Source organism: Acomys minous (genome assembly GCF_964271855.1).
Source record: "Acomys minous genome assembly, chromosome: 8".
Lineage (NCBI taxonomy): Eukaryota > Metazoa > Chordata > Mammalia > Rodentia > Muridae > Acomys > Acomys minous.
In genome coordinates, this window is record NC_140489.1 from 20486406 (window position 1) to 20512108 (window position 25703).

At 40.4% G+C, this 25703-nt stretch overlaps 1 protein-coding gene across 6 annotated transcripts in view; it reads right to left on the bottom strand.

The window, feature by feature from the left end:
* Positions 1-24041, bottom strand: part of SPATA7 (spermatogenesis associated 7) — a 39009-nt gene extending 14968 nt beyond the window's left edge. For 2 of the 6 annotated variants that reach the window (XM_084792976.1, XM_084792975.1), the window contains exons 1-5: positions 23880-24041; positions 20997-21071; positions 18322-18417; positions 14448-14495; positions 1748-1881 (exon numbers count right to left, since the gene is read on the bottom strand). In XM_084792976.1, coding sequence (XP_084649102.1) covers positions 1748-1881; positions 14448-14495; positions 18322-18417; positions 20997-21071; positions 23880-23898 — 372 coding nt within the window. In that variant the 5' untranslated portion in view covers positions 23899-24041. Of the gene's footprint in view, positions 1-1747; positions 1882-2208; positions 2317-6224; positions 6385-14447; positions 14496-18321; positions 18418-20996; positions 21072-23879 lie in introns of those variants that run through there. The other 4 variants (XM_084792977.1, XM_084792979.1, XM_084792978.1 and 1 more) reach the window with 4 other exon arrangements.
* Between the last annotated feature and the right edge of the window lie 1662 nt (positions 24042-25703).

Genomic DNA, 25703 nt, shown 5'->3' on the forward strand with positions numbered 1-25703 from the left:
TGTGGAAAAGGAGGTGGAAAGAGCGTAAGGTCTGTAGTGGTGGATGAGTCCAGAGAAGCAGGGTTTTCAGATACTCCAGGGCTGATACACTTAAGAACTCAGACACTGTGACGGCACACACAAAACCTGCACAAGCTCACACCAGACAAAATTCAAGCATGGAGAAGGGTAAATACGAAGTCCCACCCTTAACTCAGAAGCTGTTTGCAGTTGACACCTCTAAGAAAGGGAAAATCTGTTTTCTGGAGTGACACTGAGTACACCAACCACACTCCAGGGCAGGCCTCAGGCCTAGTAGTTGTGTCAGGCTGACACAAAATGAACTCAGTTTTTTGTTCACTTTTTGTTTTGTCTTATTTTTTGTTTATTTGCTTTGAATTTCATATTGTTCTTTTTTAATTGGAGAGAGAGAGAGAGAACGTGAAATTGGGTAGGTAAAGAGAATATAGAGGAAGGGGAAAGAATATGACCAAAATGCACTGTATGAAAAAAAATTGAAATAAAACCCACCACCCATAAAAATATAAAATAATTTCCGCCTGGGTGGTGGTGGCTCACGCCTTTAATCCCAGCACTTGGGAGGCAGAGACAGTGGATCACTGTGCATTGGAGGCCAGTCTGGTCTACAAAGTGAGTCCATGACAGCCAAGGCTACAGAGAGAGGCCCTGTCTCGAAAAACAAAAAAAACAAAAAAACAAAAAAAAGAAAAGAAAAAAAAAAAAGAAAGAAAAAAAATCCAATTTCTATAAGCTACAATATAGAAAAGAAGAAAACGGTGCTCTGTCTGCTGGCTAAAGCTAGCATAAAACAGAAGAATGCACACCAGTCACAACAGTGTTCAGACATCAAAATCCTAGACAAAAGTTTAGCCACTGAGTCCAGCAATGTAGAAAACCTTAACACTTTAGTCACAGCACTAAGGAAGTAGAGGCAGGCGGATCTTTAAGTTTGAGGCCAGCCTGGTCTACATAGTTCCAGGACAGCAAGGGATGCATAGAGAGACCATGTCTCAAAACAAAACAAAACAAAATCCAAAAGAAAAACTTATAATGTATCATAGATGGGATCTGTTTATATTAAGAACACAAGTCATTCACTACATTAACGAATAAAACAGAAAATCACATCATTATTGCCAAGAAGTGCAAAAAGAGCACTGGATAAAATTGCCCATCAACCACTTCTCATCAAACTAAGAGCAGAAGACTACTTCTTCAAACAGTGTTAAAGGGAATCACAAAAAACAAAAACAAAAACAAAAAACCCCACAGTCCAGGCCAGCCAACTAAAGCCTGCAGGCAGCACAGTCCTTTCCAGCTAGTGGAGATCACTGAATGGAACACTGCCAGGAATTTACTTCTGCATTCTTCATGGATGCTTTCCACTGGCTGGCGGTTGTGACAAGGCGGTATGGCCTGAAAGAGTCCAGTAGGCTCTTGATGCTCAAAGTTGGCTCACTCAAAACCTACTGAAAACAGTTCCAAGCCAGGCTGTAGCACTCACGTGCCTTAGAAACATCTGTTGTTTTTTTTGTTTGTTTGTTTGTTTTGTTTGTTTTTGTTTTTCCCCTGGAGACAGGGTTTCTCTGTGTAGCCTTGACTGTCCTGGACTCCTTTTGTAGACCAGGCTGGCCTTGAATTCACAGCAATCCGCCTGCCTCAGCCTCTCAAGTGCTGGGACTAAAGACCTACGCCACCACTGCCTGGCTGGAACATCTGCTTTTAAGGAGCAAAAAGTCAACCTTACCTTCTGTATGGAATTTAAAAAGAACTTGGAATTCATCTTAGAATTGGTCTGTGTTGTGGCTTTACTTAATTTAAACTCGTTTTCACATCGTGCCAGTTCCTTCTTCAGTTTCTCTCTTCGTTGCTGGTCCGAGTCTGAGGAAGCAAGCAAACCTTTAAAACACCAACAAAACAAACTTTCTGGTCTTATTAGACTAGTACAATCAGGCATCTCTCCCTTCTCCTGCCCTTTGTCTTTGGACATCTCTCATTACGTAGCCCAAAGCTGTTCTACAAGTTGTGATGACCTTGCCTGGTAGATTCTCTGTCCAGAGCTGGGACTCAAGGCCAACAATGCCATGCACAGCTAAACATATTTGCACTATGATATATGAATAAACTCATATCATTTTTTGTATAAAGATAGTCTACGTAATATGTAACTTATAGAAATTCTGAGGCAGAGAGTAGAAAGAAAATCACCTGGGCCAGGAATTCAAGGCCCGCTTGACAGCAGCAGCTCAGCTCAGCTGAAGAAGCAAAACAACAGAACCATGGCAACATTTTAAAGACATGCGCAGTCAGGCAGCTGACTTCTGCTTCCTGTAACTGCTGCTGCTCATTGGAAATGCTAGTAGAGCCGGGCATGGTGACATGTGCCTGTAACACCAGCACACAGGGAGGCAGAGGCAGGCAGATCTCTGTAAGTTTAAGGCCAGCCTGGTTGACAAAGTGAGTCTGGGACAGCCAGGGCTACACAGAGAAACCCTGTATTGGAAAACAAAACACAGCAAAAAACCAAAAAAGAAATACTGGGAGAGAGTTAACTATATTCTTCATGGTGTTTTAAAGTCAGGTACTGATGAGCGAGTTAATCAAAGATCTATCACTGGACAAATGCTAAAAATGGTAAAATGAAAACAAGCTACATTTTAGAATTAGACTATTAATAATAAATTACATGTACTTAACAAAAATTAAAATAGCAAGGCTAGTGTGGTGGCACATACCTGCATTTGACAATTTGAGAGGAGGAAGGAAAATTACCTTGAGTTTAAGGCCAGCCTACATTACACAGTGAATATCAGGCTAGTCAGATCTCTATTCTAAAATCCTGTCTCAAAATACCAAAAGATATCGGTGGGGCTGGGGTTGGGGAGTGGAGCAGGGCAACAGGAAAGCTCAGATGACCCAGTATGTAAAGATGCCTGTCCCTAAGCCTGATAAACTCTGTGCAATCCCTAGGGTGTGTGCAGAGAATAGACTCCCAAAAGTTGTTCTCTGACCTCTACATATATACTGAGCACATATTTGTACACATGCATGCAGAAAAGCATGTACGCACATACACAAACTCAAGAATTGACAACAAACCTCCACATAAAAAGGTAACAGTCATAATTTTTATGTGTGCACTGTGTGTAGACACAACAAAGTATGTGCAGACACAAATTTCTTGTATATGAGAGGTTTAGAAAAGGCAAATTGATAGAGGAAAATAATTTCTCAAGGCTAGGGGTGAAAATTACGTGGCTGAAAATTAGTAAAGGGATTTATGTGGCAATGAAATTGTTTTAAAATTGCATAATTTTGTCCATTTGATAAAGAGAATTTATGACATGTATTATTGTTGCTAAAATATTTTTGAGAATAATAAAGAGTAATATAAGTAAAGCTTGTGTAGTACTTCATAAACCTGTACAATTTTATGTGCCAATTAAAAAATGATGTGCTGGGCAGTCATGGCTACACAGAGAAACCTTGTCTTGGGGAAAAAACAAAAACAAAAACAAAACAAAACAAAAAACAAAACAAAAAACCCACCACCAACAAAACAAAACAAAAAACCCCAAACGCATAAAATGAATAGATGTTTAAAAATAAAATGAGTTTAAGCTGGGAAGTTAGCTCAGTGGGTAAAGTGCTTGCTAAGCAAGCATAAGGATCTGAGTTCAGATCCCCAGAACCCACATAAGGCAGCAGCATTCCTCTGGTGAGATGGGAGGCACAGTCAGGTAAGTCACTAAGTGCCTGCAGGCCAGCTAGCTTAGCATATCCAGCGGTGAGCAATACACTCTGTTTCTAAAAGAGCGAAAGTGAGGGCTGACTCTGATTTATGTACAGTATGGCACATGCATTCTTACACACACAAACACCCCACACACATACTCTCACAAGGGATTAGAATAGGAGGACATGCTCAATCAAAAATTGTGAAGCTGAGGCTGGAGAGATGGCTCAGTGGTTAAGAGCACTGGCTGCTCTTTCAGAGGACCTGTTATCAATTCATAGCACCAACATGGCATCTCACACCTGTCTTGTTACTCCAGTCCTGGGGATCTAATGCCATCTTCTGGCCTCTTTGGGCACTGCACACATACGGTGTACAGACACACATACAGGCAAAACATCCATACATCTAAAATAATAATAAAGGCAAAAATTTGTAAAACTTATCTAAATGTGTTATATATAACATTATTTAAACAAACTATACTCCAATATGGATACTGTGAAGATTGACATGATTAAATCAGCATTGCAGCCATATCAGTAAAGTACACAACATGAAAACAAAATGGCTCAAATGCAGTTTTATGTCCTATTTCTGAGCTATCCAATCAATTATGATAAACATAAACAATATTATAAGGAATAGTAATGGCTACTAGTTAGCACTTTGGAAATTACACTTTTCTTTCTAAGACAAAAATCAACAAACTCATGCCTTACATGATTTAAATCAATGTAATATATGAATAACTGAGTATTGGATTGGAATTTAAAATCAAAATATGAAAGCAAGACTTCATATAGCCACCCAGTCTGTCAATTCTCAACATTTTCTCTCTCCCCTAAACTCTAGACTTATATTCTAACCGCCTTCCTCAAGATACAACTGAATTTATCATTTTAAATCCCATTTGTCTATCTATGGGGGCACACACGCCATGGTGTGTAAATCCCATTTGTCTATCTATGGGGGCACACACGCCATGGTGTGTAAATCCCATTTGTCTATCTATGGGGGCACACACGCCATGGTGTGTACGTGGAGGCACTGCTCTTCTCCCGCCTGCAGGTCCTAGTGAGCAAACCAGGTTGTCAAGACTTGGTCGCAAGTACACTTCCTGCCGAGCCACATTTCCAGCCCCTACCAACTAGATTCCTAATAGGTACCCATGTTGACCTTAAAATGATGAAGATCAACATCCTGATTCATTTCCTCCCCTAAATCTTTTCCTAACATACTCCTTGGTCTAGTTAATCATAGCTCCATCTTTTTGGTTGACAGGTCCTAAGTCTTGAGAGTCATCCTTGACTCCTTTCATATTTTTTCTTTCTCCCCTACTTTCTCTCACACCCTAGTCATATCTAAGCCACTGTTAGGCATGTTTGGAACATTTCCAAAATGTGACCACTTCATTCTGTCTTCACTGCTATCAATGCTACCCTCTGCCTATCCACACTGCTTCAATGATGGCATTCTGTAGCACTATTTTCACCTCAGTAGCCGGAAGAATGCTTTGGAAAGCGAAAGCAACTGTCAAGAAAGACCCTCCAGTGGCCTTTACCTTCATTCAGTATGAAAGCCCAACTCCTCCCAATGTCAGTGTTGGTAACATTATCTGTCACTCTTCTGAAGGCTTATTTCACATGCTCCCCTTGCTGTTTCTTCTGTCTGGATTGCTTTTTCCCTGGATGGCCGCAATACTCTCAATTCTTTCAAGTCTTTGCTTGTCCCCCTCAAGACAAGAGAGAACTTCTCCTCCAAGGGGCTCCCAGCTTCCTTTACCAGGTTTTACCTCACGCATTGAATGAATCCCCACTGACATCTACTTATTTGTATATTTCTCACTGTCTGTCTCTCTATGCTGTAAGCTCTGGAAATCAGGTAATGTGTTTTTGTTCAACATCCTAGCTTTAGTCTTTGAACAACATGTTGCACACAGTAGGCTCCCCATAAACATTTTTATTTTATTTTATTTTATTGGTTTTTTGAGACAGGGTGTTAGCCTGGGTTTTGTAGACCAGGCTGGCCTTGAACTCACAGTGATCCGCCTGCCTCTGCCCCTCCCGAGTGCTGGGAACCACACCCGGCTCCCATAAACATTTTAACTGACAAATGTGGATTTTATTTTTAAACTGTTGTTCTATTTATGTGTGTGTGTGTGTGGGGGGGAGGTATGCATGCACAGAAGCTAAAGGAAGGCACCAGGCGCCCTGCTCTACTATATCCTACTGTATTCCCTTGAGATAGGGTCTCTCACTGAACCTGGAGCTAGTCTGACAGCAAGCACAGTGCTTGCTCCTCCTGCTTCCGTCTGCTACAGCCCTGGGGTTACAGTGTGTGACGCCCACCTGGCTCTTCCATGGGTGCTGAGGATTTGAACTCAGGCTCTCATGCTTTGTAGCAAGCAGTCTCATCCTCTGAACCATCACTCCATCCTATTTTTTTTTAACGGTAACGTAAATATATCTTAGAGTCAAAAGCTTACCATGTGAAAATAAGAGCAATTTCCCTTTACTCCCCAAGTACGACAGAACAGGATCAGCACTAACACGTGAACACAGGTCTAAGTTCAAACCGCAACACATCACTGGAGAAATGTTTTTAATGTTATTTGCCTTCTCAAGAGGACGTTTTGCTTTCAAATGTGAAGTTATCTAACTTTAAATGAGAAAGAAATAAGTAGAAAAAAAATACTGTTTAATGTGACTACTTCTTCAAAATAGAAACTAAAAACATATCTCCGTTTAGAATCTGAATGTAAACATGCTTTGATTTCTATCCATGTTCTAAAATTAAAAAATTCAGATCACTCTCAGGATTCATAGTTTAAACTTTATATTACTGATACAAACAGAATTTTATATAAAAGAACTGGAGAATTATTTTAACTTTTATTTCCCAAATGGCTAGTTAGCTCTCAGTTTGCTTGGCGTAAACACACACACACACACACACACACACACACACACACACACACACACACACACTCAGTAAGCTGCCTTTTAAATGTTAAATTCCTGTGTGGACTTTATCTCATTTCAGAATTATGTTTATTTACTTATCATTCTGATTTCACTACTAAATGCTTCTTAGTACAGACTTTTATACACCCGATAGACCTGCTTTGGCCACTTCATTCATGTTCACATCTTTTCTCTTACTGATTCATCTATGTCATTGTAAGTGCTTAGGTATCTATAGTAAAGTGGTTCCAGGACCCACACATATTAGCAAAATCAAGTCCCTTATGTATTGTCTCTTATATACTTGGCCATGTTTAAAATTATTATTTTTTAATTTTAGTTATGAGTATAGGGACAGGGCACAGTGTTTTGCAGATATATGCAGGTTTCCACATAGGTCATAAGTGTACTTTGGACCCAATTCCCCAGGAGTTGGGAGTTAGAGGTGAACTGCCTGATGTAGGTGCAGGGAACTGAACTTGGATCCTGTGGGAAAGCAGCAGCAAGTACTCTGAACCACTGAGCCATCTCTCTACCTGTCTTCCTATATACTTTAAATCATCCCCAGGTTACTCGTAGTACATAACACAAAGAAAAGTGTGTGGAAATGGTTATACTTGCTTTTTACAGGAATGAACAGAGAAGTAACTAGACAATATATGTCAACAACGTTTATTTTTCTGAACCTTTTAAAAATATCCATTTAGTTGAATCTATACTATAAAACCTCTAGTTATGAAGAGCCACATGTATTTTTATATTTACCATCAGTATTTTACTAGTTTTTCTGTCTTAGAAAAAGGTCAGCCTATAAAGTTTTATTTTATCAGACTCTAGAGTCTTCTACTTGTGGCCATATCCATTGCTATCCTGACAAGGTAGTTACTCTAAAACAAGTGTGTATCTGTAAGATACTTGGTAAGTTTTTAGCTTTAGTGAGGTATAATTTATGTAAGCCAGCATTTTGATGTCTACAGACATTTTGAAATGCTGACTTAATCAAGACAACTATCAACTCATATAGCTACTCTGTTTTTCTTTTCTTTTCCCTCTCTTTTTTTTTTTTTTTTTTTTTGCTTTTTTGAGACAGGGTTTCTCTGTGTATCCTTGACTGTCCTTGGGCTTGCTTTGTAGACTAGGCTGGCCTCAAATTCACAGTGCCTCCCAAGTGCTGGGATTAAAGGCGTGTGCTACCATTGACCGGCATTACTCTCTGTTTTTTTGCATCAAGAATAGTTAAGAACTTTGAAACAAGCCGGGCAGTAGTGGCACAGGCCTTTAATCCCGGCACTCAGGAGACAGAGTCAGGTGGATCCCTGTGAGTTTGAGGTCAGCCTGGTCTACAATGTGAGTCTAGGACAGCCAAGGCTACACAGAGAAACCCTGTCTTGAAACAACAACAACAACAAAAAGCCAACAACAGCAACAAAACAACAAAGACATTTGAAACAAGCCAGGTGTGGTGGTGCACATCTTTAATCCCAGCACTCAGGAGGCAGAGGCAGGCAAATTGCTGTGAGTTGAAGGCCCGCCTGGTCTGCAAAGTGAGTCCAGGACAGCTGGGGCTACACAGAGAAACCTTGTTTTTAAACAAACAAACAAAAAGAAATTTGAAACATATGATGTAGCATTGAAAATGATGCTTCACAACAGCCTACAGACTGGGAGAAGATCTTCACCAACCCTACATCTGACAAAGGTCTAATATCCAAAATATATAAAGAACTCAGGAAATTAAACACCACCAAACCAAATAACCCAATTGAGAAATGGGGCTCAGAACTAAACAGAGAATTCTCAACAGAAGAATATCAAAAGGCAGAGAAACACTTAAAAAAATGCTCAACCTCCTTAGTCATCAGGGAAATGCAAATCAAAACAACTCTGAGATTCCATCTTACACCCATCAGAATGGCTAAGATAAAAAACTCAAGTGACATCACATGCTGGCGAAGATGTGGAGAGATAGGAACACTCCTTCTTTGCTGGTGAGAATGCAAACTAGTGCAGCCACTTTGGAAATCTATCTGGCGCTATCTCAGAAAACTGGGAATAAGGCTTCCTCAAGACCCAGCTACTCCACTCCTTGGAATATAACCAGAAGATGTTCCAGCACACAACAAGAACACTTGCTCAACCATGTTCATAGCAGCCTTATTCATAATAGCCAGAACATGGAAACAACCTAAGTGTCCCTCAGTAGAAGAATGGATAAAGAAACTTTGGTACATTTACACTATGGAATACTACTCAGCTACTAAAAACAAGGAATTCCCAAAACTTGTGGACAAATGGGTTGAACTAGAAATGATCATAATGAGTGAGTTAACCCAGAAGCAGAAAGACTCAAATGGTATATACTCACTTATATCTGCACACTAGCCCAAGGGGCATGTCCCACGAAAGTATTCACTCACCAGGAAAGTGGGTCAGAGGGGAGGGCATCCTATTAGGTCTCTAGGTGAGAGAAGCATGGGAGAATGGGGAAATAGAAGGATCCAGAAGGACCTAGGAACCTATAAGAAGAACATCATGACGGGCAGATCTGGGCCCAGGTGTCTGGTGCAAACTATGGCACCAACCAAGGACAATACGTGCAGTAAACATCAAACCCCTACCCAGATCTAGCCAATGGACAGGACATTCTCCACAGTTGAGTGGAGAGTGGGGTATGACTTTCACACGTACTCTGGTGCCCCACATTTGACCATGTCCCCTAGATGGGAAGGCCTGGTGGCACTCAGAGGAAGGATAGCAGGTTACCAAGAAGAGATTTGATACCCTATGAGCATATACAGGGGGAGGAAATCCCCCTCAGTCACAGTCTTAGGGGAGGGGAGTAAGGGGAAAATGAGAGGGAGGGAGGAATGGGATGGGATAACAATTGAGATGTAATATGAATAAATTAATAAAATATATTAAAAAAGAAAATGATGCTTCACATTACATTCTCAAACTATTTTCACAACTGCACATGCTACCCTCTGACCAACATCTCTCCATCTCCACATCCATTCTGCTCTCTCAATTTCAGCACCTGAAAATCTTGACCACTGGGTGTCTGCATATAAGGGAAATGATGCAGCATTTGTCTTTCTGTGTTTGGGTTGTCTGCTTGGCAAAGGTCCTTCAGATTCATTCACACTCTGGAAAATGTTTCCTCTTTTCTACGGCTGAAACATAGTCTGTTATCTCACATACATGCGCACATATCTCATTATTCATGTGTGTACTAGGGGACTTTAGATTGTCTTTCATCTTGGCTATTGTCACAGAATATAAGGGTGTGCACGTCTGACAGGCTGGTTTCATTCCCTTTGCATATATAGCCAGAAGTGGGATTGCTGAAACATAAAGCAGTTCCATTATTAAATTTTTAAGAACTTATATATCAACTTTTTAAATGCTACTACCCCAATTTACATTTGCATTAATAGTTGTACACGGATTCCCCTTTCTTCCACGTCTTTGCCAATACTTGTTATAATTTTTTTCTTTCCGTGTGTGTGTGTGTGTGTGTGTGTGTGTGTGTGTGTGTGTGTGTGTTGCTATGTCTGCGGGTGCATGTGTGTGGGTGCACGAGGACAATAGTGGGAGCCCATTCTCTCCTCCCAACTTTTTTTAAAGATTTATTTATTTATTACATATACCGTGTTCTGTCTGCACACGTGCCTGCATGCTAGAAGAGGGCACCATATCTCATTATAGATGGTTGTGAGCCACCATGTGGTTGCTGGGAATTGAACTCAGGACCTCTGGAGGAGCAGACAGTGCCCTTAACCTCTGAGCCATCTCTCCAGCCCCTCTCCTCCCAACTTTATGAGGGTTCCAGGGATTGAATGAACTCAGGCTTACCAGGCTAGCAAGGAAAGGATTATACATAATCCATCTCCCCAGCCCCCTGAATGAATATATTCTAATAGTTTTAAAAATGTTTATTTATTTTTTTATGCGCATTGGTGTTTTGCCTGCATGTATGTCTGTATTAGGGTATCAATTCTTCAAAACTGGATTTGTAGACAGTGGTAAGCTGCCATGTAGGTGCTGGGAATTGAACCCAGGTCCTCTGGAAGGGCAGCTAAGTGGTCTTAACCTATGAGCTACTTCTCTAACTCTCTAAAGTTGTTTTTTTTTTTAAATGGTTGAGTCTTTAGGGGTTTCCTTAATGTCTTGTTCTGTGTAACTGCTCTGTCTAAGCCTTTCAATACTATGCGAGAAGAATTTATATCCTTGATGTATGTCATATTTTAGAAGTTATGTTGTCATTATGGGATTTTCATATATAATTTTTATTGTGTTGAGGTTAATGTCTTTATTAAGAGAGCATGCTAATATTTTGTCAATTTGATACAAGCTAGAATCATTAGGAAAGAGGGAACGTCAACTGAGAAAATATCCCCACCAGCTTGGTATGCGGACAAGCATATGGGACATTGTTTTGATGAATGTATGAGGAACCAAATTACTGTGGATGGTGCCACCTTTAGGCATGTGGTCTTGAGTTGTAGAAGAAAGCATTTGACCAGGCCACGAGGACCAAGAAAATAAGCAGCATTCCTCCATAGCTTCTGCTTTAGTTCCTGACTCCAGGTTCCTGCCTAAGTTGCTGTCCTGACCTCCCTCAGTGATGGAGTGAGACCTGAAAGTTGTAAGCAGAACTTGTTTTGGTCATGGTGTTTTCTCTCAACAGTAAAACGCAAACTAAGACAGTGGGGTTTAAAAAATCATCTAGAGCTATTCATGTGGTTCTTCTCTTTTGCTCTGTTGATGTGGCCCAATACACTGACTGATGGTGTACATTAAACCATCTTTGCATTCAAGGAATAAATCTCATTAGGTCATGGTGCTAGTTTCTTTTAAAATACTACTGAACTCAGTATGCAAGTGTTTTGATAAAGATTTTTGCATTTATATTCACCACGAACATGACTTGTAGTTTTCATGTATTGTTTTTGTCTACATTTGATTGGTTGTGGTACTGGTCTCATAAAGTAAGTTTGGAACTGTTCCCACTTGTTCTGGAAGTTCTAGGACTCACTGGTTTTCAACCTTCTCTGGGTATCTGGTAGTTTGCATAGGGCTCCTTTGGTCCTGGATCTTCTTTACTGAGGGTTTTTAAAACTTACTGATTTGATCTCCTTATGGTCTACTCAGCTTTTCTACTCTTGGTTCAGTTTTGCTAGGCTGTACACTTCTGGGATTTTATGCATTTCTCAAGGTGATGCAATTTGTTGGTGTATAACTGTTCACAGTAATCCATGATCCTTTTTATTTCTAAAGTGTCTGTTGGAATGAGACTTCTTTTATTTGATTTTCAGTCTTCATTTTTTTTTCTTTTAGTCTAGCTAAGAGTATGTCAATTTTCAGGAAACCAATTTCTTGAGTTTTGTTTTGTTTTCTTTTTTTCAAGTCAGGGTTTCCCTGTGCAGGCCTGGCTGTCCTAGACTCACTTTGAAGACTAGGCTGGCCCGAACTTATTTTTTGTTTTGTTTTAACATTCTGATGGTTTTCTGTATCTGTTTATTTTTCTTTTTTTTTCTTTTTTTTGAGACAGGGTTTCCCTGTGTAGCCTTGGCTGTCCTGGACTCACTTTGTAGACCAGGCTGGCCTCGAACTCACATCGTTCCTCCTGCCTCTGCCTCCCGAGTGTTGGGATTAAAGGCATACGCCACCACGCCCAGCATCTGTATCTGTTTTCTAAATGTTATTATTTCCTTCTTTCCACTAACTGGGGGCTACGTTTCTTTGCTAGTTTTCCTTTTCCTTTTTGTGCTATGCCGACATGAGGTCTCTTATATGTGAGGAAACTGCTGATCCAATAAGCTACAGCTTCAGCCTTTTTTCAGTTTTCTAAGACTTACATTTAAGTTGTTTGAGATCCTTTTTCTTCTACCATGTTGGCATTTGTACCTTAGTACTGAGAGTGCTGTGTCTTACAAGTTTTAGTATTTTTGTATTCATTTGAGTTGCTGTTGTTTGTAAGTTTTGGGGCTTTTTTTTTACCCCCCATAGCAGATTATCTCACTGTGGAGCCCAAGCTGGCCCCGAATTGCCAAGCCTGCTATGTCACCTGCCAGGTGACAGGAGTGGCACCACCATATCCCATAGAGAGTTCTATTTCAAACTTGGAATTGAATTTTACTACTGTTTCTAATTTTAATTAAATTGTGATAAAAAAGATACCTGGATTGATCTTTATTTTATGAAATACATTATGATTAATTTGTGACTTGATATGATAAACTTCAGGAATGTTCCAAGAGGTCTTAGGGAAAGTGTGCATCAAGCCACTGGGTGGAAAGTTTGGCTTGTTTATTGGGTTCACATCAAGTAACTGTGTTATTTAACACGGCTATTTCTTTACTGGTTTATTTGATCTTGCTATTACTGAAAGAGGGCTATCTTTACTATCCCTGGCTATCCATTTTGAGATTTAGAGTTTTCTGTCACTATTTGCTTTATATATTTCAGGAGTTTTGATACTGGGTGTTTTTATAATTGGTAGACTTTCCTACTGTATGTTTTAATGACCATCATTTTCTCTATAAAAAGTTCTGGCTGAAAATATTTTTGGTCACACACACACACACACACACACACACACACACACACACACACACACACAAGAGACAGGGGGGGGGGGTAGAGAGAGAGGTATTTTTGAGACAGGGTTTCTCTATGTGTAGCTCTGGTTGTCCTGAAAGTCACAGAGATCCACTTGCCTCTGCCTCTCAAGTGCTGGGATTAAAGGCATGCACCACCACTGCCCAGCTTAAAACATAAGTTGGGATTTATTACCATTTTGTTATTGTTTCCTAATTCTTAGCAAATGTTTTGTTTCTTCTACTATTTGGTGACTTTTTTGATAATTTATTTTTGTAAACCAGGAGAACATGGGCATTTTTAAATCCACAAACAAAACCAACCAACCAAACAAACAAACCAGAAACCACCAAGTGTTATATCTGCAGAAACTAAAAGCCTTGCGTGTGGCTAGGAATGTAAATTATGCAGAGCACAGCATGCCAGTCCCCAACAAAGCACGAGAACTAGCAGGTGATGCTGCACTTCACTTGTGGTGTACACTCAGAATCCCTGTACACCCATGATGCCACTCACAGCAGCGGAAGGAAGACGGAAGCTGCTAGTAAGGAACGAACACAATGAGGCGGATGTGCGCAGAGATATTTGAGTCAGCCTTAGAGAAGAATTCGGGCTGGTGGGATGACTCATGCTACCATGCCTGGTGATCTGAGTTCGGGCTCTAGAATGCAATTAAAATTTGAAGGTGAGAACTAACTCCTCGAAGTTGTCCTTTGACCTCTGTATGCATGCATGCCATGGATCACATGCTAACATGTACATCATACAAACACACACAATAATAAACTGTCTATAAAAGATTCTTATATATCACAACATAACCAAGTCTTAAGAACATTATGTCAAGTAAAATATGTTGGTCACAGAGAAGAAGCACTGTAGGCTTGCACTTAATCAAGGAACTTAGAATTAGAAAGCTCATGGGAAGTAGACTGGAGAGAGGCTGAACTCAGAGACAGAATGGGGTCATGTGGTTCCCCAAGGTCACACAGGGTGGAGGGTAGCTGGGTGACAGTGACAACGCTCCTAAACACACATGTACTTAATGCCACCAAAATGAATACTTAGAAATAGAATGTTAAATCTCAAGCTATGTGTTTTATCATCTGTTACAAGGGGTATTATGTTTAAGAATTACTTACATTTGATGCTAGTACTCACACTTGCTGGAACTGAGCAGTCCACTGCGGCTGAAAGAGAAAAAAATTATTAATATTTTTGATATTTATAAATGAGAAACATTAAATGTATAAATCAGAAAAAGCTCTGTAGATTTGACGTTCTTTGATTTAGTATTGTATTTCTAGAGATTAAAGGTAAGATAACAGATACAAATATTAGGTAGGTAGGCCCTTGGCACATATACACAGTTGTGCAGCTTGGTCTTCATGCGGGACTCCTAACAGAAGCAGCAGGGGCTGTGTCTGATTCTGTTGCCTGCCTTTGGATCCCTTTCCCCTAACTGGGCTGCCTTGTCTAGCCACATTAGGAGAAGACGAGCCTAGTCCTACTGCAGATTGATATGCCAAGGCAGGCTGATATCCATGGGACGTCCCCCCTTTTCTGAAGAGAAAGGGAGGAGGGAGAAGCAGAAGGGAGAGGAGTAAATACACAAATTAATGAATAAAAAAATACTAGGTAGGATTAACAGCTCATTAGATAATGTGGAAGAAAATACTGGTGAACTTGAAAACATAGTAGTATAACCACTGAAAAAATATAAGGAAGTTGTCTAATGACATGCCTTTATCATGGCACATCAACACACTTGAGCAGAGTCTTAAAGCAAACTGGAAAGAAAAGAGCAAAGTGGAACATTTACACTGCCTCTTTCAACCCTTACTGCATTGCTAAGAAAACAAAGCAGGTTGGAGAGGACAGAAAGGGAGATAAGCAGATCAAAAATTAAGTTTCATATGGTCAATGATGCTAAGTTCAATAGGAAAGGATAATTCCCTCAATAATTGATACCAGCAATTTTACTTATGGGTAGGCAAAAACCAGTAACAATTTTTTTCATATTATACATCGAAACTCAAATGGGCCACAAACTTAAATGGAAAGGCTAAAAGCAGAAAGCTTCTAGAAGAAAACAAATTTAGAAAACCCTTAGACACAAAATGATTTTTTTTAGAGCTGGGTCTGGTGGTGCATGCCTTAATCCCAGCACTTGGGAGGCAGAGGCAGATGGATTACTGTAAGTTCGAGGCCAGCCTGGTCTACAAAGTGAGTCCAGGGCAGCCATGGCTACAAAGAGGAACCCTGTCTCGAAAAACCATAAACCAAAACAAACAATGAAAATGATTTTCAAAATACATTTTAAAAAATACACATTCCAAAATATTTGAAAATTAAGCTTGATTTTACATGATTGTAATGCTGTAACATACTATTTTCCTCAACTATTTAAAACATAACCTAAACTTTTTGTTTGTTTGTTTATTGGAGGCAAGGTTTCTCTGTGTAGCCTTGGCTGTCCTAGACTTACTTTGTAGAGCAGGCTGGCCTCAAACTCACAGCAATCCACCTGCCTCTGCCGCCCAAGAATCTAAACATTTTAAACTTCAGCTCTTGAAGCTACAAAGTGAGATGCCATGCCACAAAAAAGTAAGTAAACATTAGGTAAGATTAGTTTAAAAATTAGTAAAATTAAAATTTATAGCTAAACTTGCAAATATTCAGAGAAGAGACACAATACTGGCAACAGCAAGTGTTGGTGACTATGTAGTGGCACAAGAAACACAAACTAGCAGTCACTCTCTGGAAAGCGTATGATCACAAAGTATGTACAGACAAGCATACTAACAGTTCTATTCCTAGCAAAATAAATTTATCCGTGTGAAATAGAAACACATGTTCACAACTGTATACGGACACTTAGAGTAATCTAATTCCCAACAGCTCACATTGACTGAGTCAAAACAACCCAAATATTCACCAATTTACGAATCAACCATTACAAAAGATTCATTAAATGGAATAACATTTGGTTGTTGTTATTTTAAAACATGGTCTCTCTACACAGCTCTGACTATTCTGGAACTACAATGTAGACCAGGCTGGCCTAGAACTCAGAGATGTGCATCCCTCTGCCTCCTGAGTGTTGGGATTAAAGGTGTGCACCACCATTTAGAATACTATTTATGAACAAAAGTAAATACATTTAAGGGCTGGGGAGATGGTTCAGTCAGTAAAGTTGTGTAGTACAGGACCTGAGTTCTAGCCCCAGGATCCATGTAAAAAAGCCAGGTGTGGTAGTGCACACTAAGAACCCTGAGGTGGGGAAGCAGGTGGATCCTTGGGGCTTGCTGGCTAGCCATCCTACCCTAATGGGTGGGCTTCAAGCCAGAGAAAGACTTTTTCTCAAAAATAAGAAAGAATGACATCTTAGGATGTCCTTGGGCCTACACAGACACACACACACACACACACACACACACACACACACACACACACAGACACACACACCAAAACTAGGAAAGAAATATTGATTAAACACAACATGGATGCCTCAAAGCACTGTGGACACTGAAAGCCAGACCAAATGTATAGATACATATTACTCAATAAACATGAAATTCTAGAAAAGACAAAACTGTAGGAACAGAGAACAGATCAGAAGCTTTAGGGATTAGATGGGAAAGAACTGACCGCAAAGATTAGAAGGGGAGCCTTTTTGGGACAGTGTCCCATACTGGGGTCAGCAAAGTGTTACTGCAGGGGCAGAGAGTAAATGCTCTGGCTTTGAGAAGTGACACAGCTGGTTGCAACTAGTTGACTACGCATTTCAGAGCAAAGATTTCCATAGCTGGCATCAACATAAACATGATTGTGCTTATGGACATTAAATTCAAATCTCACACGATTTTCAAGTGTTTACAAAGTACCATCCTATCCTATCATCTGTCTGTCTGCCTGTCTATCTTAGTAGCAATTTAAAATATACATAGCATTTTCTGCTCATGAACATGCAAGTGGCAGGGAGACTGACATACATGCTGTAATTACATGATCTCTGGCTTACTGTGAATACAGTAGTGGTTATAGAGATATATACATTTTCAAAATATTTCCCTGTGTACTTATAAGTAATGTATTTATTCTAGAAAAGTTATCTCTTAATAAGATGAACAGTAAAAGAAAAATAGCAGCCAACATCTTCTCTGTATAACTTATTAAGTAAAAAGGCAGGTTATACAATTATATTAAGACCAGTATCTAGCTGGCTATGGTAGCACAACACATCCCAAGTTTCTTGGGATCCCATGGCAAAAAGATATTGATATCAAGCCAGCCTGGGCTTTATATTGAGATTCTATTTTTTTTTTAATGTAAAAAAAGAGAAGACCTAGGAATTTAACACAGCCACCAGCGTGTTTATTATAAATGCACAAGGACCCCTGGACCTTTGGGTCCAGCACTCACTAAAAGCAGGCATGACAGCACATGCTTGTACTCCCAGCACTGGGAGACTGAGAAGGGAGGATCTGGGGGTTGCTGGCTAGCTAGTCTAGTCTTAAATACCAAGTCCAAGGGCTCAGTGAGCGGGCCTTTCTTGATACAAGGGATGAGATAACAATTGAGATGTAATATAAATAAATTAATAAAATATATTAAAAAAAACAAAGTGGATGGCTCTTGACAAATGACATCCAACGCTGACCTGACTTCTATATGGATATGCACACACATACACACCTGCTTACACACACACACACACACACACACACACACACACACGCCCCAGTATACACATACATTTTTAAACAGAAATAGAAAAATGAGTACTATCTAGCAACAAAATATTAGAATACATTAAATGAGCTGTCTAGACATTATATGGTTGTAAATATTGTTAACATAATATCTGCCTTTGATATAACCAATAGTTGGCATCTCACTTTAAGACACAGTCCTTTTTGAAACAATGTATTAACTTTTGCCTCAGGGTTCTCATAATGAGAAGTAAATCTGGGTTTAAACTGGCACACAGAATTCACATTTGTATGTTTTTACCTTTGGCTGAAAGGATTTTATTATAGTGAACAGCCATGTGGTTCTTGACCAGCTGGAGAGTGGTTAGTCTGAGAGAAGAGGAGTCAGTGCAAAAAGCTAAAAATTAAAACATAGGCAGTCATTACGGGTTTAAAGTTAATATAAACATCACAAGACACACAGCCACTGAAGTCATTCTTAGCCATGCTCTGGAGTTCGCTGGAAGAGGCTGAGTCCACTTTCATGGTGGTGTGTCCAGCTTTCATCTTGCCCTGGTAATACTGATTAGCAGCTCATAAATTGGGTTCAAACCTCTTCAAGAGTTAAGTTTACAGGCTTGAGAACTTGGGAAAGAGATTCTAGAATATATCTAATAAAATAATCTAGAATATAATCTATTAGTAGATTAATAATGTTAATCAATATTAATTAATTATTACTATCTATTTTTTATCTTTTTATCTTATAACTGAAACTTATCAGTCACTTGCTTGCTTGATTGTGAACAAACCATCAACTCTTGGAAATCAAGCAAGTCCCAAACCACAAGACTATTACAAAGACTCTGCTCTGAGAAGCAAGCCTATGACTTCACATAGCCTCAGGTCCACAGACTGCTCTAAGTATAGGAGCATAAAATCTATGCTGGTCAACTTTCCCACTTCGTTTAAATTGCTTAAAGGGAATCTTAGAAGCATTAAGCACCAATGTGCAAGTATAAAGGACTATAAAGGCATATTCTCAAACATCAAAACCACTTTTTTGCATGTGTATATGTATGGAGAATATGCATGTGTACTCATGTTCACATGTGTGTGGGTACATGTTTTGTGTGCAAGAGTGTTTGTGTATGTGTATGTGATCCAGGAATCTTTCTGGATCACTCTCCATCCTATTCATTGAGATAGGATCCTTCCTTTGAAGCCAGGCCAGGTGATGAGGCTGGTCTAACTAGCCAGCTTACTCTGGGCATCCCATTTCCTGAGGCAGGTGGGCTGGCACGCTCACTGTGTTGGGATCCAACTCTCAAATTTGCACAGTAAGTGCTTTATCTACTTATCCACTGAGCTATTGTCCCAGCCCCTGAAAAGATTTTGAGAAGTCATAGGAGCATTTACTTAAAAAATTCACCAGGGAAATAGAATACAGAGGCCGGGAGTAGTGGCGCACGCCTTTAATCCCAGCACTTGAGAGGCAGAGGCAGGTGGATCGCTGTGAGTTGGAGGCCAGCCTGGTCTACAAAACGAGTCCAGAACAGCCAAGGCTACACAGAGAAACCCTGAAAACCTAAGAAAAACTTAAAAAAAAAGAAGAAGAAGAAGGAATAGAATATAGAGCTTGAAAAACAAGTGACTCTTCCACATTGGAACTATCCTTTAGTACTTCAAAATCAGTCCATTCAGGGGAACTCTGCATGATATGAGCATGTTACTAAGGAAGACACTGCTGGCGGGCACTTGGCATGCACTGTTATACTCTACCAGTAAAACTTTTTCTAGCCATTATTATCACACTTAATAGAAGTGGACACTGAAGCACAGAGAGCTATGAATTTCATTGGTATCATCTGATGGACAAAGGATGCAGTGCTGAGATAAAAGCCAGTGCAGCTGCATACTAACAACTGCTCTGCTTGCACTAGCTCTGCCGTGTGTGTGTGTGTGTGTGTGTGTGTGTGTGTGTGTGTGTATGTGGGTGTGTGTGTGTTCCTGAAGATTGAATCCAGGGTCTCATGCATGCTTTGCAAACACTTTGCCACTGAGCTATATCCCCATCACTCTTACTTTAGTTCTCAGAATGGCCTTGACCTCATTCTGTAGTCCAAGCAGGCCAGAAACTTGTTATCCTCCTGCCTCAGCCTTCCAGATACAGGTTTGTATCACCAGACATTGCTTTAAAGTTTTTTTTTTTTAAATTATCAGTTTTCCTAGTTGTTTCTATGTATATACTCTGGTACAAAGAAATAAAATAAAATAATTGAAATAAAATGAAATAATTGAATTCTCTAAATGTTCCTATTTAGAGAGGAGAGGACAGTATAAAAGATTTTTCATGGAAATAAGAATAGGCTTACATCATATTTTTTCTAAAACCCATGCCAAAAATGTTAAGTTATAATTACCAAAATAATTTTAGAGCTAACATTAAAATTCCACTTTGAGCTGGGCTTAGTGGCTTACACCTTTAATCCCATAACTCGGGAGGCAGAGGTAGGTGGATCTCTGTGAGTTTGAGGCCAGCCTGGTCTACAAAGTGAGTCCAGGACAGCCAAGGCTACACAGGGAAACCGTTAAAAAAAATCACTTTGAAGACTTTAAAATATAAAGGTATCACAGGACAGAGAGATTTAGAAATTCATAAACATTAGCTGGAAATGTATCCAAGTTTTCTCTACACAGCTTTTCTTTAGAGCTTGTGTCTTCATCACCTGATAGTCATCACCTTATGGCAGGCATACCTTAAACTAACCTTGCGCCAGTGGCTGCAGCAGAGTAGGGAAGCAGGAGGCAGCTGGGGTCACATGCAGGCCACAATAACAGTTCGAAATTATGACCCCTAAATGTATCTAAAGAATCTCTGTAACGTTTAATTCTAATTACTAATGTGAGGTACAAATGTTCATTAAGAGAACTGTTTCCCAGCACAGAGAACAGTGAGACTTTTAGCCAAGCTACAGTTTTAAGTAGTTTACTTACCGTTGCTCTTGGTGCTCAAGTGTCCTGTAAATAGGCATGGTGGATTGTATCTGGGGAGGACAGAGGTTGCTCTGACTTCCAACAACAATAAAAACCATGAATTAGGACACGTGAAACACAATTTTCACACACAAAAAATATAGAATATTTTAAAAATAACATTTATTTTTAAACAAAGTTGTTGAAACTTCTATTTCAGCTAGGCACGGTGCTGCATGCCTTTAATCCCAACAGTGGGGAGGAGGCAGAGGCAAGCAGATCTCTATGAATTTCAGGCCAGCCTGGTCTATATACAAAGTTCAAATCCAGCAAGGGCTAAATAATGAGACCCTGTCTTTAAAAAACCACCACCACTACCACAATAACAACAAAACAACAACAACAACAACAACAACAACTCATTCAATTATGTGACCACCGGCAATAATATATCAAATGGCAAAAGTCCTATGACCATAAACTGAGCATTTTCTTTCTTGAGAAAATAAGACAGGGCTAGAGAGATGGCATTGTTGATAAAGAGGCTGTCACATAAGTACCAAAGACCTGGTTTTGGAATCCATGTAAAAGCCAGGCATGGCAGCACCTGCTTACAACCCCAGCTAGCTTCTCAGGGGACAGGGATCCCTGACACTCTCTGACAGACTACCATAACGGAATCAATGAGCTGCCAAAATTTATTAACTGACAGCTTTACTTGTCAACGAGACACAACCTGGAATTACCTGTGCAGGAGTCTCAGTGAGGGAGGCCTAGGGCACACCTAGTGCTTCAGGCTCCTCCTGCTGTGACTGCCATGCAGCGATGGACATCAGGTACCAGGATGTTTTATCACAGCAACAGAAATAAAGCTAAAACAGATAATCATCCACTTCACAAGAACTAAGGCTTGGGGAAGTAAAGGAGCTGGCAGAGCAATGCATCATTACTTAATACCGGAGACTAGAAACAAGACCGGTTGTTTTTCAAGGTGGTGGCTCTCTGCTACATCACCACCCTGAAGGTTGACCCTACAGAACACTGTGCTTACTGTAAGTAGGTGAGGAACTCTCCCCTTGGGTATCTTTAGTATTTTATGTTCTGAAACGGCTGAAGGAACTAATGAAACCTAGGACATTTACTTTAAACTGAAACGAAGCATTTAAGGCATGGTGGCACACGCCTTTAATCCCAGCACTTGGGAGGCAGGGGCAGGTGGCTCTTTTTGAGTTCGAGGCCAGCCTGGTCTACAAGTGAGTCTAGGACAGCAAAGGCTACACAGGGAAACCTTGTCTCGAAAAAAACCAAAAAAAATTTTTTAAAAAATTGGTTACTAACAAATAATTTATAATCAATTACAATTATAGTACTTATAATATATGCAAACTAGTTCAGATAATTGTTGAATATAACATTTATTTAACAAGTTCAAAACTAGGAGCAATGCTATTACTATATACTATGGGCTAAAAGTGAAGCCACTTGGGTAAGCTATAAAGTATAAGCCCTTTTACATCTGTCACCTCATTTAAAAATAAATACTAAAACCTTACTAAGTCTATTATGATACAAATGGCCCCTGTCCTACTATGTAAGTAAAGCAATTAACTCAAGGGTTTATCTTTTTTTTTTCTTTATCTTACAATATGAACAATACCTATTTAACAAGATTTGTGTGTGAATACTAAACAAGTGTTTGGTATTCTGAAGTGTTTGATGTCTGAATATCCTGTGTATTGACCTTCTACACTAAGCATAACACTAATTTTGATCGATTATTATAAAATAAAGGTACACACAAACTAAAAGCAAGATTTAATTCAAGGACTCATTAGATCAATTCAAAGGCACCCTTTAAAGAGACAACAGTGTGTGTGTTGCTTATTTGTTTTTTTTTTTTTTTTTTTTTTTCCTTTACTGTGGGCTCTGCTTCTCAGAATTTCAGGCTTTGAATTGAAACCCTCTTTCTTCACTCTTCACAGCTTCCAAGAGACATCTTCTGGGACATCTCTGAATCTGCCCTTGGCAAAGCCAAGTTCCATAACAAATCTTACATGTCTTTATATCTAAATGTCTTAATATCACTTATATCTGTATTTTTATTTGCACTGTATTTGTTCATTTTTTTGTTTCTTTGTTCATAGATTCTTAGAGCTAAAAAAAAATCACACAATAAGATTGTGAATTTCTTTAGTGTTATCTCATAGACAGTTTAATAAGTATGACAGTTCTTTTTAAAAGAAATATAATTATGGTGTTTACTAGTACTTTTTAATGTATTGTTCATGCAAATCACCTTAAGATCTTACTAAAATCTTAGGCCGTGGGTGTTCAACTTGGGTTGGGCTGATACCTGAAGATTTATGGGTAGAGGTCACCAACTACTTCACATTCTGCACTTGACTCAGTATCACTCAAGGCAAAAGGGTGTACACTGTGATATTAAACAGCCAGCCAACCAACCAACCATATTGGAAGTTTATTACGAAATGTGGTATCCCAGCTCCCCACTTTGGAGCAACTGAATTATAACCAGCTCTGGGTGAGCCAGTTCTGGAGGGAGTAGCTGGGAGATTTCAGGTGCTTGCAATGCACCAAGAGCTTGCTACATCGTATCTGCACTTAATCCCCAGGAACTCCGTGGCATGAGTATTTTTCCCCTCCGTTCAAAATGAGGAAAACTGAGGGTAGTTTCTGCGAAAGCAGCCGGCCTGATCTAGGGCTCAGGTCAAACTTCAAAGACCTAGGTGATACAAGCCTGCAGGGTCCTGGGATCAGGGCGACAATTTCAAGGCCAGGCAGTAGCAAGCGGGGCCACCTCCAGGGCTCCGGACCTGTCCAGCGCCTGATGTTACAGATGACCGGGAAGGCCAGGGAACGGCCTAGACACCAGCAGCCCCTTACCTCTCCGGCCGCCATCCATTCTTAGTTCTCCCGTAGCCTTCGCGCGGACACTGTGTACCCCCTCGGTTCTTACCGGGGTCAAGCCAGCCCCCGCAGTGGAGGTTTGGAAAGACTAACCCGCGGGGGCGGCAGCGAAGGCGGCCACAGAGACTGTCGCCAGGCTGGTTGCTAAGGGCCGGCTCCGCGGCTACAGATTATGACGTCACAACACAGGGACATGTGCTCCTAGGCCCCGCCTCCCCCGCCCGCGCGGCTAGTACTCAGGCTACAGCGGCAGGTGCCGGGCATGGTCCGGGAAACGGGCCAATCCCTCGCTCTGGGAGCTTGCCAGTTAGGAAAGCGAATCACAACTGTTTCTGTCACCAGACCCCCTTTTTACTTTGGTTTCAGGATTCGAACTCAGGTCCTCAAACATGCAGAGCAAGCACTCTTGACCATGTAGTCATCTTTCAGCAGCCCACATCTTAATTTGCAAGCTTTAGTTTGAATTTCCTTTCTGCCTACTGAATTCCTCACCTCTTGCCCTTGCTCTCTCTCTTTTACCTCAAAGCTACAAAACCCGTTTCCTTTCGAAAGGAAGAAAGGTGCGAGAAAAAGTAATCTAGTCCTCGGCTTTCTGCAATTTGTATATTTTTTTTTGCAATAGTTAATTGTGAATCCTTGGAAGTAACATCAGATTTGGGTAGAAGGAGAAGGGAAAGCATTCTGTCACGCTGGGTTTCTTAGCAACCCGTTCTTGAACTTTTAGGCTGGGCGTGTCTTTGTGGGATCTTATAACAGCTTTCCTGGACTCTACCCACAACCAACAATGTCTTTAGATATTGCCAAGGGTTGCCTAGGGAAGCAACTGCATCTTGTCTGTTATTACAAAAAAAAAAAGCCTACCAGATTCTGAGCCAGCCTTGCTGAACTCTGAGCTTCTACATGTTATACTTGGTTTTAACGGCAACTTGCCCCAAGTTAGACTCTCCGGAATAGGGAGATTTTCATGATTGCCTTAAATGATTTGGAAGAGCCACTTGGATTGTGGCTGCTATCTTCTGGTAGCAGTCTAGATTTAAAAGGTTGTGGCAGGAAAGGATTCCTCATGCTGCCCAGTTGATTTACCCTTTTGCTGTTGTGGTTGAATTCTCCTTCCACATCAGAACCAGCGTTTCCAGTTTTCCTCAGGCACTGAGGACCAACCTGCAGCCCTCCAGGAATCTTTCAGGTTTTTGACACCAGATCAAGACTACTGAGGCTCCATCCAGCCTTGTGGATGGAGCAACTATGCCAGCCTCCTCATGAGAGATAGCCACTGTGGGGATAATCTGACGACTGAAGCACTCAAGGATGGAAAAACTACATCTCAGTCTCTCAGCTGTTTTTGCTATGTTGATGACTTAAAAAGTTCACACACACACACACACACACACACACACACACACACACACACACACACACACACACACCAACTCATCCCATTGGTTCTGTTCCTCTGTAGAACCCTGTGGACAGTGCTATCCCTGGGCAGGTGGTTCTGGGCTGTATAGAAAAGCAAACTGAACAAGCCTTGAAAAGCAAGCTGGTAGGTAGCATTCTTCCATGGCCAACCTCTAGGTTCCTGCCTTGAATTCCTGTCCTGATTTCCCTTTATGATGGACTGTAAGTTGTAAGATGAAATAAACCATTTTATCCTCAAATTGCTTTTGGCTATGGCATTTTATCATAGCAATAGAAACCCAACTATGACAGCTTACAAGTTTGATCATGAATTAAATTCTAAGCCTGGCTGAGCCTCGGCTTCCTGTTTATGTAAATGAAAGGGATACAAGTGTTATGGGC